General features: G+C 35.9%; 1 protein-coding gene and 1 long non-coding RNA gene across 2 annotated transcripts in view; both read left to right on the forward strand.

Moving 5' to 3' along the window:
* LOC118764388 overlaps positions 1-290 on the forward strand; it is a 19717-nt gene extending 19427 nt beyond the window's left edge. The window contains exon 5 of the mRNA XM_036505157.1: positions 265-290. Within this exon, the coding sequence (XP_036361050.1) occupies positions 265-290 (26 nt within the window). The remainder of the gene's footprint in view (positions 1-264) is intronic.
* An 8414-nt stretch (positions 291-8704) lies between these two features.
* LOC118764581 lies at positions 8705-13971 on the forward strand. Its single transcript, XR_005000399.1, has 3 exons — positions 8705-8851; positions 10291-10293; positions 13960-13971. It is a non-coding gene; the product is annotated as an uncharacterized LOC118764581 (long non-coding RNA).
* The last annotated feature ends 240 nt before the right edge of the window (positions 13972-14211 follow it).

Raw genomic sequence — 14211 nt, forward strand, 5'->3', positions numbered from 1 at the left:
GACGGACGGACGGACGGACGGATGGACGGAAGGATGGATGGATGGGTATGCCCTGGTGTGTATGCAAGACGTGTATATTTTTTTGTGTGTGAACATACATACACACATATGCATGTGTGTATGTATATATGTATGTGTGTATGTATGTATTAATATATATATGTATATATCTATCTATCTATCTATCTATCTATCTATCTATCTATCTATCTATGAATGCATGTATATAATTTTTAACAATTTTTTCCTTCTTTTCTTTTCCAGACGGTTACTCTAATCATGATCATTGAGAAATACAGTTAACTTCATAAGTCTTTAACAAATTTTATCTTTTTTTTTCCAGGTCAGGAATATACTAGAGATGATTTGATCATCTCAGTCCTTTTCAAGTAGAATACGCTTTATTCCGGAAGTTGTGTATCATTACGTTATAATTGTATACATACATACCTACAAACATACTTATTCATGAACGTACATACGTACGTATAGCACATATACACAGATAAATGGATAGACAGACAGACACAGAGATAGTGGAAATGAAGTGATGAATAAAATTATTATAGGAAGAACAAGGTTCAATGTAAATATTATTAACATAACGCTTTAATGGGAATAGAAATAGTTTTAACATTACGGACGTGAGACCTTTACTGGAAGAAAGACAAAAGCATGTGGGACTGCGTAAACCGAGTATTCAGTGTGAGAGAGAAAGAAGCAGACGAAGTGTTAGGAAATGCGGTTCTATGAAAGGAAGTTAAGAAGGAGAGGTGAATGTTGATGTGCAAGTATAGACGAGTATTAATGTGTGGTAAATGGCACATAAGGAACTGGTATGTGAGTGGTTGTTTGGCATGCATGATGAAAGCGCGGATGTGTGAAGATATAGGGACGAACGAGAATTAGGCAAGAGAAATGTGGAAGGTGTGATCGATGTGTGTGTGTGTAAATGTATGAGTGTGAGTTTTTTCTTACATAGAAGGAATGCTTGAGCTAAAAGAAGCAAACGAGAGTGAAAAGACACGAGTCCTGTGAGAGAAAAATGGAGGGAAAAATATCTAAAAACTACAAGACATTGGTAAAATCTAAATCAAAAGCAAATAAGAGGAAAATACACATACATGTATATGTGTATATAGATAGATAGATAGATAGATAGATACATACATACATACATACATACATACATACATACTGACAGACAGACAGACAGACAGACACACACACACACCACACACACACACACACACCACACACACACACACACACACACGGAGTAATCCCTCGCAATATCGCAGCTCACCTATCGCGGTTTATTATTTAAGCTTACATCGATTCGTCCGTGGTGTTATTTTACATTTATGATTAAAAAGATGTAAACAAATTATAATTTTTTTTAATATACTGTACAGTACTTTTTCTACTTCGCGGATTTTCACGTATCGCGGGAGGTTTTGAAACGCAACATCCGCGATAGTTGAGGGATTACTGTATATATATATTAATGTTTGTATTACTGTCAAGTTATGAAAACTATTTAACGTTAAACTGAAGGAGTACACTATATCATTTAGTATTGAACGTATTTATTAATCTTAAATCTTTTGCAAAGAGAAGCGAAACAGTGACTTCGAAGGTTCTACCTGCTCGCCTTCGTCATATTGACAACAAATGTATGTGTGTGTGTGTGTGTGTGTAAATCCTATGTGCATTTGCACACGTCTAAGAACGCTGATCCTTGTAACCATGAAGCTAGGTAACGTACTAACTCCACGATCAACGAATGATAAAATCAGTAACAAACTGCACTTATTATCAATTGATTTAATCTCACATTTTTGGTTGAGGCTAAAAACATCTCATCGTTTCACAGGTTTATCAGCCATTAAAAATGCCACTGTTTGACTCTATTTTATTACGAAATTGTAATAAACATACATTATTAGGTATCAGAAGCTTTCGTTGCCCATATCCTCCATGATTTTAGCACTACTTCACTGGATCTGAGATGAAATATTTTGATGTAATACACATGTGTGTATCTGTGCGTGCGTGTGCCAGTGTATGTGTGTGTGTGTGTGTGTGTGTGTGTGTATGTGTGTGTGTGTGTGTGTGTGTGTGTGTGTGTGTGTGTGTGTGTGTACGTGTATATTAAATTAATAATTTGCAGAGATGGAGTATACATGTAAAGGTGAGGAACACAATCCGGGTACCTTTCAACGTAAGTCTTTCGATCTGATCTCACCTAGAGATAAACAACATATGCGTGTCATTTAAATTTACAATATGTTACTGGTATTTATCTTCTATGCCGCACCCTATGATGAATTGCAATGTTTAACCATATAGTCTTTTTAAGATTTAACTAAGTATCAAATCTACAGAATCATCCGGACTTAGCACATTAAAAAGTGAAATTAAAATACACCAGTGTGCATGTGTTGTTTATCTCCAGGTGAACTCGGATCGAAAGATTTATGTTGAAAGGCACTCGGATTGTGTTCCTCACTTTTTCGTGTATACCAAGAAAGACATCTAAGGTGAGCTGGTAATTTCAAGGTGATAGGAGATAATTTGAAGGAATGTATCTGATATTTTAATGACTCTACCATGATATAATTATTATAAGCGTGTACGAGTGTTTGTGAGTTTGTAAGAGGGAGAGAAAGAGAGCGATAGTGGGAGAGAGAGACTAAACTGCTATGAGACTTAAGATTGTCTTCAATTTTAACTTCTCTTTGACGAATTCACTCAAACAAAAATATCCGTTATCGTAACTTATTTAAACTACCCACTCTTTTACTATATTCCCACACTCACACAGGCTTACGGTAATTTCACACATTGCACTCTGTATATTTTTATACTCCAAAAATATCCTTTTCAGTTTTTTAAGGATGGAACAGAAAGACATCTGCCGGGTGTAGATGTAGTATTTTTAATCGACCACACTGCTACTTCTATGGCATGTTCAGCAAATTCTTTAAGAAAACACCTGAGTCGGTTTTACAATATACGTGCAAATGTTTTGTTCGGTTCCTTATTTCAGAGTTTATATTTCCTCATCCTGTAAGACACTGGACGATATTACTCAAACACACATCTTTACATATTTTCTGGCCATATGCTGAGTAAACTTTCTGGAACATTCTGTTACACACAAAGACAAGTTCACGGATTTAGTTTCCGAATGTAATATTCGTTGTAATTTTTATCTTTCTGCACTTTTTCCCACGATCCGTTGAGATCCAGTTATATCGTTGTTAAATAAAACATCTTAATCCAAACAAAATAGACTTGTCTTTCATATTTTTAAAACACTTTCCTCTACTCTATATCAACTTTGATGTTTAAAATTAATGCTAAACAGTTGACCCTGACGTGAGAAATATCATCTGGCGACCAACCCAAGCAACGATTGAAAGAATTTTTTAAAACTTTTATACTAAGTTTTAAGTTCGGTGAACTTTAAAATAAGAGTTTTCCAACTTTACGGCGTCTCCGATTACGACTAGGGAAAATACTCTGCTCAGTTCCACCTCAGTACTTTCTACAGAGAGTAGTTTTGCAGTAAACAGTGACTTGCAACCGTAACCGGTCTGAAGTCATTCTTTGCCATTCAAATATTGCCCTAAATCTCAAACTTCGTCATCGATAGAAAACACTCGTTGAATCATCGTATTGTCTTCGCCTACGAAAAGCAGAACAAAGCATTGATGAAATGAAGGAACCAGATTCTTTCATAACTAAAGAATAAATATTAGTTACGCTGATTGCAGTGGATCCTGGCTTATCACTTTCGAGAGTATTTAAGTTTTTTTTCCTTTTACATTCTATATTAGACTAAAGAAGTGTCTACGACATTCCATCTTGAACTTTTCATTCCTCTTCTTCTCAGTGATCGGACAAATTATCCCTTCTTTGAATTACTTTCTGTACAGTAATTCATCGCAGTTTTGAGTATGTAGGTCATTTTCCTTTAGTTATTCATTTTGTAATTTCTATTCTTTTAGTTTCAGGTAGGATGGTGCTATCTATGCTTGTAGCCAGTTTGCGTATAGCTTTCTGCACACGCCCGCATGGATATTTTAAATGATACAAGCACAAACACACAGATACACACACACACACACATACACAACTGCTCACCTGAGTAGTGACTGAATCAGCATTTTTTGTTTATAGTTTCTTCACTTACTCAGCAACTTGTTCATATTCACTTATGGCTTTGTAAATCACAAGAATAGAGAAAAGCTGTAACCCAGTACAACTTGTTTCATGATCGAAACGTCAAGGACTAATCTAGCAACACCATCAAAACCCACCTTACACCAAATGATGAATAAAATGGGTTTTGGACACACTGTAAGATGAAAAGCGAAGCCAGTCAAAAGACAGATGAAGTTAGAAGAGACAACAGAAATCTACGATATCCAATGATTGCACAAATTGGCTGATGCTACAAATGTATCTTATTTGTTGTTTACAATTTATGACAGACCTATATCTATTAAATCAATAAGTTTGAATTGAGAAGCTGAGGAATCAAATAAGTTTAAGTTTTGTTATCGGTGTCCAGGAAGTTGTTATTAATCTTTAGTTACTGACCATCACCGATTAAGCCGTCAATATGACCAAAGGCCTTCGAGACGCAAATATTTTTTTGTTTTTGTCACATGCCGTATCGGTAATGCAACATTATCCAACGGTGCATTCACTGTTGAAATTTGAGGAAAACATGCGAACTCTTTCCAGCATATCGAGCTACCCCAGAGAGATTTATCCATGGGGATTATATCAGGTTGAGTAAAAAGTAAGCAACGTTTTGAAGCATGAAGAATTTGTACCGGATTTTTGCAGAGTTTTGAATTTCTTTAGAACATTTTTTTCAATAGTTTGATAATACAGACATAGACTTGTCCAAATGCATCACTGAATTAAAATTGATATTTTTTCATCGTTGTTACAATCATCTGAAATGGAACTCTCAAAATGCGATATTCAAGTAATTTTGCTATTCAACTTCAAAACAGGACGTAAAGTAGCTGAAATTGCTCGTGATGCCAACGAAACGTTTGATAATGAAATGACCAGTGGATGGTCAGCTCGAAAATGGTTTAAACAATTTCACAGTAGAGATCTGAACCTTCAAGATCGTGAGCGTAGTGGAAGCCCGTCTGTTATTGATTATGGTCAATTAAAGACTGTCATTGAGAAAGATTGAAGTAAAACCACTCGAGAACTGGCAAAAGAATTTCAGATTAGCCAGAAAGCTGTCTCCAGCTATTTGCATACGATTGGAAAATCAAAAATGCTCGACAAATGGGTACCACACAATTTGAATGAAAATCAGAAAATGCGCAGGTATGAAATTTGCTCGTCGCTTCCTCTCCGTAACCGGACCGATTGTATCTTGCGATGAAAAGCGGAGTCTGTACAATAATAAAAAACGTTCTTCGCAGTGATTAAGCCAAACTACAGCACAGATAATCTTCCCTAAACCTGAACTATTCAAAAAGAAGGTCAAGGTGATTGTTTGGTGGTGTTCTGCTAGACTCATCCACTAACACTTCTTAAAACCTGGAAAAACTATTACTGCAGAGACATAGTGCCATGAAATTGTCAAAATGAACGAAAAACTGGTACTCCTCCGTCACAGACTGGTCAACAGAAGAGGACCAATCATTCTTCATGACAATGCTCGACCACACGTTTCACTAATGATGGTCCAGAAGTTTAGGGAACATGGCTACGAAGTTCTTCCCCACACATTTCTCGTACCGACTATCACTTTTTCAAGCACCTTGACGGTTTCCTGCGAGAGAAGGAGTTCAAAATATCAAACCTAAAAGTGCGTTCAAAGAGTTCATCAGCTCCAGAACTCCAGAATTTCATAAACCAGCTTGTAACTGGTTGGCAAAAATGTGTTGATTATAATGGTAATTACTTTAATGAATAAGATTTATGTATATATATATTTATATATTTATTTATTTATATGTTGTGTATATATATATGTGTGTGTGTATGTATATATATATATATATATATATACCAACCACATCAGTTGACAACCGATGCTGGTGTGTTTACGTCCCCGTAACTTAGTGGTTCAGCAAAAGACACCGATAGAATAAGTACTAGGCTTACAAAGAATAAGTACAGGGATCTATTTACTAGGTTAGAGGCGCTGCTCCAGCATGGCCGCTGTCAAATGTCAAATGACTGAAATAAATAAAAGAATGAAAGAAAAGAATAAGAGAATATATTATTTTCTACTATAGACACAAGGCCTATAGTAGAAATATATGCATGTATATACATACATATATATATATATTATATATATATATATATAATATATATATATATATATATATAAGTGAAGTTGTGTGAGTGTCTGTCTCCTACGATTTAGATTCCTAACTACTCCCACATTTTGCGGTGCAGTTTAACCAAAACCGGTATCTTATAGTCGTGATTCATATCGAGCCCTTCTGGTATGAGCGCGCGTCTATGATGAGTCTACGATTTAAAAAAAAATTTACCATCATTTTTTCCATTTTAATGCATTTTTTCGCTATTATATAAGGGAAGTAACTCTCTAAAAATGTCTACGATGAGTCAACGATTTAAAAAAAAATTACCATCATTTTTTATTCCATTTTTAATGCATTTTTTTGCTATTTTTTTGCTATAACTCTCTAAAATGCTTATATAGTTATTTCCCTTACAAATCCGAGCAACGCCGGGCGATACTGCTAGTATATATATAAAAGTGAAGTTGTGTGAGTGTCTGTCTCCTACGATTTAGATTCCTAGCTACTCCCACATTTTGCGGTGCAGTTTAACCAAAACCGGGTATCTTATAGTCGTGATTCATATCGAGCCCTTCTGGGTATTAGCGCGCGTCTACGATGAGTCTACGATTTAAAAAAATATTTACCATCATTTTTTCCATTTTAATGCATTTTTTCGCTATTATATAAGGGAAGTAACTCTCTAAAAAGTCTACGATGAGTCAACGATTTAAAAAAAAATTACCGTCATTTTTTATTCCATTTTTAAAGCATTTTTTTTGCTATTTTTTTGCTATAACTCTCTAAAAATGCTTATATAGTTATTTCCCTTACAAACCCGAGCAACGCTGGGCGATACTGCTAGTATATATATAAATACATATCTATATATATATATGTAAAAACAATTAAGATCCAAGTGAATTCCAATGAATTCAAATGAATATGGTACTTAACTTAGATGCACCAGAATTCATTTATGGTATTAACCATAAAATAATGTGGGGTGATTATAACCAAGAATAAAAGCAACAAGAATGGATTAGTAGTTTAGTACAAGGGATGTCTTTAGGGGAAAACTCTAAACTACTAAACTACTAATCCATTCTTGTTGCTTTTTTTCTTGGTTATATATATATGTATGTATATATATATTATATGTATATTATATATATGTATATATATATATATATATATATATATATATATATATATATATATACATACGTATCTATATATATACATACATATATATATATATATATATATATATATATATATGCGCGTCTGTGTGTGTGTTTGTGGGGGTGGGATTTACATAAGCATACATATAATTGCAAGGTAAGAAAAAACTGGGGACCAAAAATATCGATTATGATTTCTGTCCAAATGAACGAACGCCGTACTGTTTCCACAATGCTACTTGTTTATTGATATGGAGAAGAAAGACCTTCGATTAATTACTTTCGATTGAATTCGCTTTAATGTACGTAGTTAAATGATGGCCCACTCATCAGCACGGGGGCGTATGTCCTTCGGCGTATATGTCTGTGCAAGTGCATGCGTGTGTGTGTGTGAGTGTTTGAGTGTGTATGTGTTTGTGTGCGCGTGCGTATATTTTCTCTCCGTTTTCGTTTTTTTGTTTTGTTCTTTTGTTTGGCTTTATTTAATAACTCAATTACAACGGGATTTACACGATAAAACATCGCTTGAGCGTGTAAAATGCTTTTCATACAACAGCTTCTTAGGAGAAAGTAAACATACGAATATACGAGTCAATGATCAACGATTCTCAATTATCCAAGCGTTAATTTATGTCTCACATTCACCAACCGGATGTTACAGTTGCACAAGTCTCCGTTTATTTTTACAAGATCCATCGATCAGCTTATTTCTCTTACTGCTGAAAGAATAGTCTCCAGTTTCTTGTTCGAACCTGTCTCGTGTCTTCAGTTGAAGAGTTTCTTTCATTCCCACCATTTTATTCATATTCACCGGTAAATTTATCAATTACACTCCGTGGTATATCTATCGTTATAGTTCATAAGGGGCGGGATAACAAGGATGTGTGTACATTAGTGTTGTTATTAGTGTGTATGAGTTTGTGGGTGTTCATATGGATATGTGTGTATGTGTGAGCGTGTGTATATGTATATGTGCTTATGGTGGAGGTGAAATGGCTCAGTAGTTAGGGCAGTGGACTCACGGTCGTAGGATCGCGGTTTCGATTCCCAGACCGGACGTTGTGAGTGTTTATTGAGCGGAAACACTTAAAGTTCCACAAGGTTCCGGCAGTGGGGGGTGAACCCTGCTGTACTCTTTCACACAATTTTCTCTCACTCTTTCTTCCTGTTTCTACTGTACCTATATTTCAAAGAGCCAGCCTTGTTACACCTTGTGTCACGCTGAATCTCCCCGAGAACTACGTTAAGGGTATATGTGTCCGTGGAGTGGACAGCTATTTGCACGTTAATTTCACGAGCGGGCTGTTCCGTTGATCGGATCAACTGGGACCCTCGTCGTCCTAACCGACGGAGTTCCACGACGACGTGCCTTTGAGTGTGGGGAGGCCTCAATGTGGGTATGTAAGTATGTGTGTGTATTAGAGTGTGGAGGCAACTATTTGGGTGGGTGTGTTGTTGTGCGAGTGTATTTATATGAGTGTGTATGGAGGCGTGTGTAAATATGTGTAAATAATGTGTATGAGTGTGAGTGTATGAAGGTGAGTGTATGTGAAAGAAATTAAGTTAAAAATACAAGTTAAAAAATAAAAACATGAGAAAACAAAGGAATATAGAAATAAAAATAAAAATTGAAAATAATATAAAATATAAATGAAAAAGATTATATAAATAAATCAGTAACAGAAAATAAATAAAACAAATAAGTAATTAAAAAATAATATAGAATATTTTTTAAACGTTGTGTGGGGAGTTGTGTTGAATCCGAAAGGTCTTCGAGTACGTAGAGCGAAAATGTTGCGCTGTTCCAGACGGAGTCTAGATGGTAGGGCAATGCCGAAGCCGGTGAGGCCTTAAGTGGAGTGGCTCGTCAGAGAGAGAGTATTTATGATAGAGAGCGAGACAGACGGACAGACAGGCAGGTATGCAGATAAACAATTTAACTACATTAATTATATTGAACATATTAAATATAATGCTTTGGGTATCAAATACAAAATATTTATTTATGGACACACGCAAGACGAGAGAAAGGAAATGGTGGAGACTTTCAGATGATGAATTTTTAAGTATAAAAATACAGATATTTATATTAATAGATCCTACATACAGAGAGAGTACGAACAACAGAGAAAATTAAGGGCTTGAAGAAAGGCGTTATAAATTCAACAGGTGTTTCAGGAGGCTCGGAGATCCATCATAATGTTGGTCGATGTGATTCATTTCAATATGTGACCATAATCGATACAATCAACATAGGATGAGACGAACCTCCGTCATCATGGTGGAAAAGATCTACATTTCAGATCTTAATGAAGAGAAGTTCAAAGATGGAATGATTAAATGTGAAGAGATAGTTGTATTAGATGGTGGAATGGGAATGTCGGTGGGTTATGTGGGTATGAAGACAGGGAATGGTGAGAGGAGAAAAGATAGTTCAGGAAGAGTGAGGGGTTAATAATGAGGGTACTAATGGAGGTGATAGTAGAGGTGGAGATTAGGGAGATGAAGAGGAGAAGTAGAAAATATTGCATTTGAATTGTAGTAAGTTATGTGATATTTGTTTTTAGGGGCCAAAGTTTAGGGATAATAGCAATAGAATCATTCGAAATTGAGATGTGAATGAATAAAGGAACAGGAATTACACTGGTCAACAAAATGAAACCTTTCTTAATCATCAGAGTTGCTGACTGACTTTTCTTAGTTAATTTTTGATTCTGATTACGAATCTGAAGTCTGATTTCCTCTATCAGGTCACATTTTCATGTTAATGATACCTGCTGTTTTAACTTATAGGATACGTAAAGCATGTCTATATAAAGTATATTGGATACAAGATACGATAGTTTCATGGCTTTTTATTGTACAAAATTAAATTTATTGTGTACAAATAAGTTAGGATACACTCAAATGCATAACAACTTAAAATCTTTGGGATTTGGACTTTCTATTGTGTTTTGTCTCAGGTTCATCCCTGTACAACATCCAACAGTAGTCAGATAGCATTCCTGCATTCCAAAATCCTTGATATCCATCGATTCAATATCTAGATGAAAGCGTTCCCCTTGCTCATCAAACACTGATTCAAGGTTCTCTGCAAAAACGTTCAGATCTGAATCGAGGAAGTGGACTTTTAGTGACATCCGGCAACCCGTTGCAGCGTAGGAGTCTAGACGACATTTCACGCCATATCTAAACTCTAGAGATCTCTTGTTGCCTAGGAAATTTTCACAGAGTCACATACCAGTTCGATAAAAGAGACGAGAGAATAGGTAGCAGAGTTAATATATACTAGAGTCGATTTGTTCGATTAAACACTTGAAAGCAGTGCTCCAGCATGACCACTGTCCAAAGAGTGAAACATGTAAAGGACAAACAAATTAAAGACTGCTTAATGAAGTATAAGGATTGACATAAATCTTCTTCTTGAAGAAACTAAGAAAGGAAAACGCACTGAAACTTAAGTGAAATAACAAGTTCGAACAAGAAATGTCCAAGTATACACAAACTTTTCAATTAATCTCGAGGAAATAAAAGAGTAACATTTACTTATAACTTCCGGTTGCTGAATGCAAAACAGCTAACTAACGCCTGGTTAATAGATAATCATTGCTAATTGATTGATTACATGTGCTGAGTTGTCGGGTAACTTCGTTCTTTTGTTTTGTTTCTTTGTTTTTGTTTTTGTTTTTGTCTTTTTTAACTTTTAAGGTCTGCCATCGGGCCGTAGACCTTCCTAGATAAGCTGTAGAATAGCATTTTGGGTGAAATTAAAGAATGCGAGGACGTGCGTTGCTGTGTTGAAGTAGCACGCCTTGTCGCCGATCAGGTCGTTTCATCTGAGTTTCCCATCCAGTGAAGGTCATCGGGCGACCGTATTTTGAGAGTATTCTATATGTTTGGTCAATTCCCTAGTAGATTGGGACAGATTCTCGGGAATGAACTTGTTTAACTGATCCCCATGGAACTAAACAGGAAATTTCCCACCTCACTGAAGCGTGAAAACCATTTCTGTGCCGTTCTTTCAGTAATACCACCTTCTCCGTACACGGTACAAAATATCCCGAACGTATTTTGCACTTTTATAACCCTGTTGGAAAGCAAAGAGCTGCATATGTTGAAAATATTCGTGTCCTCGCAATTTGGCGCTTCATCGTCATATTCCTAAATATTCATATTTCAAAATGAAGCCACAAAACCCCGAAAAACACAACAATGAGAATTAATTTCGTGTTAAATAAAATACCATAGATTGGTAATAGCCTGAGGTAGTTTTAGCATAAGTAAATAGAATCGGCAAGCTCACTCTACGTAATCAAATCTTTGAAGTGGTTAAGAAGAGTTGATCTGGTATTTATTACTCGTAAAATACTTTTTTACTGATTATTCTAAAATTTTAACTTCATAATGATTCTATAATCACCTAATTCACACCCTCCCTGTAATTTCTCTCCTGAGTTTTCAATAACTTTTTTGCGGTTTATTCTTTGTCAGGATTTTTGGCCGTTTCATTCAGCGATTTTTTACTACATTTTTACGTTATTTCCAATAATTATTTTGCTTACTTTCTTAAGATTTTATTCATATAACTCATAATGCATCTCTCAATACGAGTGCATTGCTAGACAAGGCGTTCCTTTAACATTGATCTTTCAATAGCCTCCCACCAAATATATTCTTTTCTACTCTAGGTATAAGGCCTGAAAACTTAGGGGCGGGCAGCAGATTACATCGACTCCAGTGCGCAACTGGTACTTAGCTTATCGACCTCGAAAGGATGAAAGGCAAAGTCGACCTCTGCAGAATTTGAACTCAGAACGTAGCGGCAGACGAAATACCTACTTCTTTACTACCCACAAGGGGCTAAACACAGGACAGACAAACAGATTAAGTCAATCACATCGATCCCAGTGCGTAACTGGTACTTATTTAATCGACCCCGAAAGGATGAAAGGCAAAGTCGACCTCGGCGGAATTTGAACTCAGGACTTAAAGACAGACGAAATACCGCTAAGCATTTCGCCCGGCGTGCTAACGTTTCTGCCAGCTCACCGCCTCCCCACCCCCACCCCAAATATATAAAATTATGACACATCATAACCTTATGCAAATATACGTATAAATAAGCAATTTGTGTATCATGCTTAAAGCAGATACATTTTATTGAAAGCCCATAAACTGAGGTATTCGCCTCGAGAACCCATCTCTTATAGACGTACAGTGTTAAAACAACACACATGTATATCAGAAGTAGACTAAGTATTTTTAAATAATTTGTGTTTTTAACACTATACATCTATAAGAGATGCTATCCTGATATTAATACTGGAGTCTGGTAGGCTTCCAACGACGCACTGCTTTACGTGATTGATATTTTGAACTAATACTGTTTCTGTCGCTCACAGAAATTACAGTTTAAAAATGAAATCCATCCAGCAATTTTAATTCCTCACTGTTAATAACAAGTTGAGGTAAGCCACTACGAGATCGATATCCCTCTAATTACGCCATACAACCTTGCAAAACGATGGACATGAAGCCAAATAAGAAGGATGGTCACGATGAAATTACTGGTTCCTTCTATCAACGACCACTTTTAATGTTAGTCATGAAAATATTCGGATATCATTTTGTCCACAGCATTTTCTTTGCGCTGACCAGTGTTATTAGTGAGATTCAATACAAGGGCGTTATACATTAACGTACTGACCATTACATTTCAGATTATACATCTCCTACAAATTCACAGAATTAAAAACAAATTGATCTTACTGCAAAATTTTCCCTGGGACACCACTTGTATATTAAATTCGTATGCTCAAGTGCAGACTAACATAATGCAGTGAGCTAAAAGGGATATAATAGACTGAAATATTGAAGAGGACGAATAATACTGGAACTCGCCCTGGAATTATCACCATGCCTGACATTAATCACACTCATGTTTTACTAAATGTTGCCGCTTAATTTTTAATAGATTTAACATTTCTGAAATATATTTGCCAACTAAATGTGGCGTCCTATACAGGATAGTGCTACTGTTGTTTTTAGCCCCAGGAAGACATCTCTTCCAACTGGCTAACGACACACATTCTGCGTCCGATTAGTATTTTCGAGGAAGGTCATCGCTCCCGTCTCTAGCCTTTCATGATACATACGGACACAAGTTTCTGGCTGGTTACCCCTCCTCAGCGTGTATTAATCATTGGCTAGTGATGAAAACTCATTCTTTTCAAGCGGGTCTTTGTCGCTGATCTCGTAAAAGAAAGAGATATGTCATATTAAATCTCTGAGCGAGATATAAACAGTAACAGTACGGAATCGTAAAATATATTTGCCAACTAAATGTGGCGTCCTATACAAGACAGTGCTAATGTTGTTTTTAGCCCCAGGAAGACATCTCCTCCCGCTGGCTAACGACACACAGTCTGTGTCCTATTAGTATTTGCGAGGAAGATCATCGCTCTCATCTCTAGCCTTATATCAAATCTCTGAGCGAGCTATAAACAGTAGCATTTCTGAGTTTTCTCCCTTACCTTTTTTGATTTTCGTTACCGCTGTAATGCTATTACACCCGTAATCAGAAGAAAAAAAATTTTTTTTTTTCTAATGAGAGGTATAATTTCAATTAAATAGAAGTAATTCGTGGATATTTCATTTTTTAGGCCAATTGACAAAAATAGCCGTCAGGTTCCTTTGGAAGCCCTCATTCTCCAAATATTACTATA

This window comes from Octopus sinensis, linkage group LG8 (assembly GCF_006345805.1).
Source record: "Octopus sinensis linkage group LG8, ASM634580v1, whole genome shotgun sequence".
Taxonomy (NCBI): Eukaryota; Metazoa; Mollusca; class Cephalopoda; order Octopoda; family Octopodidae; genus Octopus; species Octopus sinensis.